The 5,799-nt window shown below is 38.8% G+C and overlaps 1 protein-coding gene across 2 annotated transcripts in view; it reads right to left on the bottom strand.

The window, feature by feature from the left end:
* Positions 1–3,222: 3,222 nt before the first annotated feature.
* faxca (failed axon connections homolog, metaxin like GST domain containing a) overlaps positions 3,223–5,799 on the bottom strand; it is a 6,547-nt gene continuing 3,970 nt past the window's right edge. For both annotated transcript variants that reach the window (XM_014011947.1, XM_014011948.1), the window contains exon 6: positions 3,223–4,820. In XM_014011947.1, the coding sequence (XP_013867401.1) occupies positions 4,519–4,820 (302 nt within the window). In that variant the 3' untranslated portion in view covers positions 3,223–4,518. The remainder of the gene's footprint in view (positions 4,821–5,799) is intronic.

The raw sequence follows: 5,799 nt of genomic DNA, 5'->3' as shown, positions 1-5,799 counted from the left end.
CTCTCTCTCTCTCTCTCTCTCTCTCTCTCTCTCTCTCTCTCGCACACAAAAAGGGTAAAGGTTAATCCTTCTGCATTGTTGGCTGGGTTTAGTGTTGCCATTAAAAAAAATTGCAAATTTGCTCATGTTTAATAACCAAGACACACAAAAAGGAAAATCTCACAGCTATATTAAATTGTCACCCCAATCTTTTATCCCTTTAAGATACATTCATAAGAATATTATTTTTAGGACCTCACAAGGTACTTTCTTTCTTTCTTTCTGTACTGGCATGTGTCCCCCACCCCCATTTTTTAAATTAATTTACAGCTTGATGAGATGGTGTCAGCAAACACCAAGAAACAAAGCGGTGTGGCATCAACAGGCAGAGTTCATGAAGGGAAAGYGACACAAACAGGTGGAGAAATATGTCCTGCAGGGCACTGGGGTGGGGGTTAACTTTATTGCAATTAATATTTTCAGTTTTTTTTACTGGAAAAAAATGGTGCCGTAAAACAGTTATATTGCACTGATCAATAAACTGAGAATAATTCAAGCTATCAAAACAAAAAGATTCAACTCAACAGGAAATAAAGCACAAATCATAACTAACATTTACAAAAACCTGAAAATATCAACGTTTAAAATACTTTAATGCAATCTGCATTAAAAACATAAAAAACAGTTCTGTAAACATAAAAGAACATGTTGGAAGCTGTAGTTACACATAAGGCTAAACCACTGAAGGCAACAGGAAACAGGCAACAATCTTAAGACAACAAACAAAAAGTTTCACAAAGATCTTTTAGTTTCAGGTTGTAAACGTCTACTGAAATAAAAGGCGTAACTGTCTGAAGTCCTGCTTTTTATAATCTCAGCCAAACATTTATGTTTGCTGTGTCGTCACAGAAGTGCTCCCATAATTTCATTCAAGAAAGTCACGTTTTATTTTGTGCACGACTCACTAATCGTGCAAAAAGGAGCCAAACAAATCCACAAACGGAGGTAGGATATTCTCAAACATAAAATGAAGTCAGCAAAACTTATTTTAGATCTGCATTTTTGACTTTTATCATTTTAGGTTAGAAACTTTTTTTTATTGATCCAAAGTGCTCTCTCTGGTGAACAAATTTCAAGACAAAAAAAAAACATATTCAGACTTGTTTTAGTTCATAGTTTGTGGGAGCGGCAGTGGCTGAAATCTACTCAAACACCACAGATCTCTGATCAGGATTTAAAATTCACAAGTTTCTGTTTGATTGTGGGCCAATTCAACCCATCTCAGGAAGCTGCAACAAACACACAACTTATGTGTAGAATTTTGTTCAGAAAGAAAGCTTTAGGTAAACCCTTAAAGTTTTGGGGAYGAAAGGTTATAAACAATCAATATCTTACCTGGTATAGATAGCTCTTTGAACAAACTCAGTTTGCAGAAACACCTGAATTCTGACTGGATTGATGAGCTAATGGCTAGTCTGAGYGGATTGCTGCCTTCCTAAAACAAACGTTACTCAGAACATTTTCATAGCTGCTCTTGCAAACACTATATTTCTGCCAGTATCACTTTATAGGGTTGGTGTTTAGTTTGTTGGAAGAATGTCAGCTAGCGGCTATTAGCTGATTAGTCTGGTCTGAATCATCAACATAAAAGRAAAAAGTGAACCTGAAAGAAGAATAGCTCATCAATCTGGTCAAAATGAACCCTATTACTCTAAAACAGTGTTTCCCAAAGTTGGGGTCGGGACCCAAAGTGGGGTCCTGAAACATCAAGGTGGGGTCCTGACAAGATTTTCTGAATTAATTACATTTTTGCCTTAGTTGTTACAAAGGAGWGAGGTTAGTGTAYTTAAAATGGATAAATGTAGTATAAAAATATTGTTACTGTGCCCGTGTTTAGTTGACCTGATCTAAATGTTTATCATCCAAAAATAGTTGGGGGCTCAGGTCTCTGCTACTGTTATTTTGTGGGTCAAAAGCTGAAAAGTTTGGGAACCAGTGCACTTTGGTTCCCAAAGTTGGGCTTGGGACCCAATTATGGGTCATGAAGCACCTTGGATAATCTCCAGAAATCAATTTAAAGGGTAATAAAATAATTGCTGATGTAATACTTTCCCTAATTATTACAAAAACACAAAATAAGTATAAATAAGTATTTATATTTGTGTATAAGCTGTTTAGATTGACAAATAGCCCGTGTTTTTAGGGTTATTAACAAAGTTTGTGTACTCAGACCAGTAATATTTGGGGTCACAAGTTTTTGCCATGGATATTTTGTGGGTCAGAAGATAAAAAGTTTGGGAACCACTGCTCCAAACTAAAGTTGATCAAAACATCTGTGTGTTAGAGCCAGACTAAGAGATTTAAAAAAATGTTATTACTGGAATAAAGTCATATTATGAGAAAAAAAAAGTCATAGGATTACYATATGACTTGTTCATTTTCCGTTCCTTGAACACTATTTTTAGCACTAAAACTTTTAGCCATTCCTTAATTAACATGAACCTAATGCTGCRTTCCATTAGTCCAGGGAAGTGGTAATTTCCCTGTTCCCATTAGTAGATTTAAACTGGAACGCCCCCTCCAGTGGTAATATTCCACTCGTACAGTGGAAGAATTGCGACTGCCCCCAGTTTCGATTTCAAGATGGCGGCTACTCGCAGCTTTAGAAAGTTAACTCCATAACTTTTATTGTTAATTATCTTTAACTCGCACAAGTAGTGTGTTTTCTGTGCAATGCTGTACTTATTAAAATCAATGTTTATTTGCATGACGTATGTAGTAGAGCTCTCTTTTTGTCATTGTTTATATTGTAGCTGTGTTGTAGCTAGGTTAGCGGCAGCAATACAATCACCTGTCGGCTAAATGGAATGCAGTTTCATTTGGTTTGTTGGGAAATGATGTCACTATCATTTACCAGGTCCGAGAATACGATGCAAATGGAACGCACCATAAATAACTTAACATTTTGGTTTCATTTTTTTCCTTTTCCTGCAACCTTTCCTCAGGTAAGTTTGAAAGATTAACCTTTATTTTGACTTTATTTGGGTACAACTCTATTTTCATATTATTTCATATTATTCTTGTATTATTACATTATTATTATTATTATTTTTCCTGGTAATATTTGCTTAATTCTCATGCAACTTTATTCTCACATTATTTAGACTTTATACTGTTATTATTATGACTTTATTTTCATGCAGGCTTTTTATTTCATAATATTATGACTTTATTCTCTTAATAAAAAAATCTCATAGTCTGGCCCTAATAATCTGTTGTAGATCAAAGAGTTATCTACATCAGGTAAGATAGTTTGTGTACATCCCCTTGCCACAGAACCACACTTCAAAACTGTCACATTTTGTTCTAGTTTGGCTTCATTTTTTCCATTTCCTGCAACGAATCTGAACTCTCCCTTTAGTGGACCATCGTTCTTTACGCACACACACACACACACAGTTACTCCACACAGGCAACAAATGCAGGACTTCCTGCAGCCGCAAACGCAGCCCAGCTGGTGCCAGAGGAGCGTTTGCTGAGCGACCAACACCCAACAGTCCTGCTGACGTACAAACAAAACAAAACCAGCTGGAGCGCAGAGACTAAACACAGCGGACTCATGCCGGCTCCCTTATTGCTCTCATGGTGCTTTCGGCTTCTTGTAGCAGTTTTGAGAAAAAGAAGAAGTCAGCAGCTACAAGTTTGTGTGGCAGATTCAGGCCACAGGCACTGACAATTAAAAAAAAAACTAGTCATGCACGTTCATTCAAATAATAAAGAAAAAGAATAATAATTTGACYGAGTCACTTTCAATGACCTAAAGCTACAATCGCCGGGATCTGTAAAAACTATACAGGAGCAGGTTTAATGTTGCAGAAAGATGATTCTAATGTGTGTATTCATTCCCTTTTTTTGTCTAAATAGCCTAAACTCTAACTTCAAAGTGCTCCTGAGATCCATTCTCCGCTCTGAAACCTTCCTGCTCGCATTTCTGCAGCTCCTCCTGCTGATCCTGGACCTGCACAGCGCCACTCTAGAGACAAACAGAGTTTTATTTAAAAAGGGAAACGCTGATCATATTTACATCATGTGAGTGAGGAGAGGAGTCTCTAGTTTCAGCCTAACTTTAGGATTTATACTCAGAAAAGAATTTAGTATTCTAACTATTAATCGTAGGTCAGTTGGATCTTTGTTTATTTACACCAAACAGTTTTGGTACAGTCTTGTAGGCGGAGGAGTTTCTCGGCAGCAGCAGCGTCATTTACTCCTGTTTAAGTTGCTACTTTTCAACCAGCTCCTGCATGTTATTTTTTGTTGTTTTTTATTTTTGTTTTTTGTTTTCACTGAAGCATTTCGGCTGTTTTTTTATTTCCTTTGTGTCAAAATGTTTTTTTCTAGTTTGGGTTTGTTTTTTCCTTTTTCCTGCAAACTTTCCTCCAGTAGAGTTTGATCTACACCTCCGGCAGGAACTCCAGAAAGCTTAAAGAGGAAGGAGGGCATATCATAAATGTGTGTCTGTATGKGTGTGTGTGTGTTCTGTCAACACTTAAACGGATCGACTTCAGAACACTCGGTGTCCATGTCGGAGTCGTACAGCGAGAGGCCCGTGGGGTCGCTGACAGGCGATGGCGGCGTCTGCGGCGGCGTTTGGGTGTGCGTGTGTGTCGTCTCCCTGGAGGTGGTGAGCGAGCAGGAGTAGAGGCCCAGGTCYGGGAGTCTGGAAGGGGAGTCGCTGTCGTCCGCGGCGCCGCCGTAGCGCAGGTCGTCCAGGTCCACGAACCACTCGGGCCAGAATCGCCGGCGGATGCGCTCGCAGTACATGGCCAGGTTGATCAGCTCGCCTGTGAGGGACGGAGAGAAACGTTTTACCCACATAAAGACAGAATGGTTGTGTGGGTTAAACAAAAACAAATGTAGAAAAATATTATCAGGGTCAGTATTTTCACACATTTAAATAAAAGGAYGTCATTAAAAACACTTTCTGCTCAGAGAAAATGCAGTTTGCTAAAGTTTATATATTTGATAGAGATGATCTTTAGCGTCTTGCATCCTAAAATTTAGCTCAATATCTTTAAAATTGGCTGAGTTATAGCAAGTATGCTATATACACACACACACACACACACACACACACACAGATATACAAATAAACATACCCAGTGCGGGGAATGCTGCACACAGAAGAAATTATCCAAACATTCACAAACATGCTCAGATGTACCCACACCCACTTTGGTACACATGTGAGTGAGCGAGTTTACAAATAATGACAAAGTGGGAAGGAAGCGTGCAGAAACACACACACACACACACACGTTGGTTCTTCTCTCCTTGTGGGGATTTTGCTTTGATTTAATCATTTACCGGTCCTTTCTACGGCTTAATCCTGACCCCTTGCTTTAAACCTAACCACCCCAGTACATACATAACCCTAAATCTAGCCTAAACTCAATTCACACCCTAGTCCAAAATCGAACCCCGCACACAAAATCAGCATCCGTACACGTGAGTCCCCATAAGGCTGTGTTTGTCTGATAAATGGCCCCCATGATATGACAAATACGTGTCCACACCACACACACCAGTGTTGCCACTGTGGTTATCCAAAGAAAACAGCAGACTGGGACTGAAAAACACTTCTCTAACTCACACAAAGTTTCTACAAAATATGGCTCAGACAATCGAAGCTGAATATGTATAAAAACACATATTACTGGTAGGATCCCAGCCAATCACCACCTGCTTTTTATTAGCCACTCATAAACATGTTTACTGTCACAGCTGTTCCACATCACACACACACACACACACACACACACA

The sequence above is a fragment of the Austrofundulus limnaeus genome, unplaced genomic scaffold, assembly GCF_001266775.1.
Source record: "Austrofundulus limnaeus strain Quisiro unplaced genomic scaffold, Austrofundulus_limnaeus-1.0 Scaffold86, whole genome shotgun sequence".
Classification (NCBI taxonomy): domain Eukaryota; kingdom Metazoa; phylum Chordata; class Actinopteri; order Cyprinodontiformes; family Rivulidae; genus Austrofundulus; species Austrofundulus limnaeus.
Note: the sequence above shows the minus strand (reverse complement) of the source record. Positions and strands in the feature narration are given on the sequence as shown.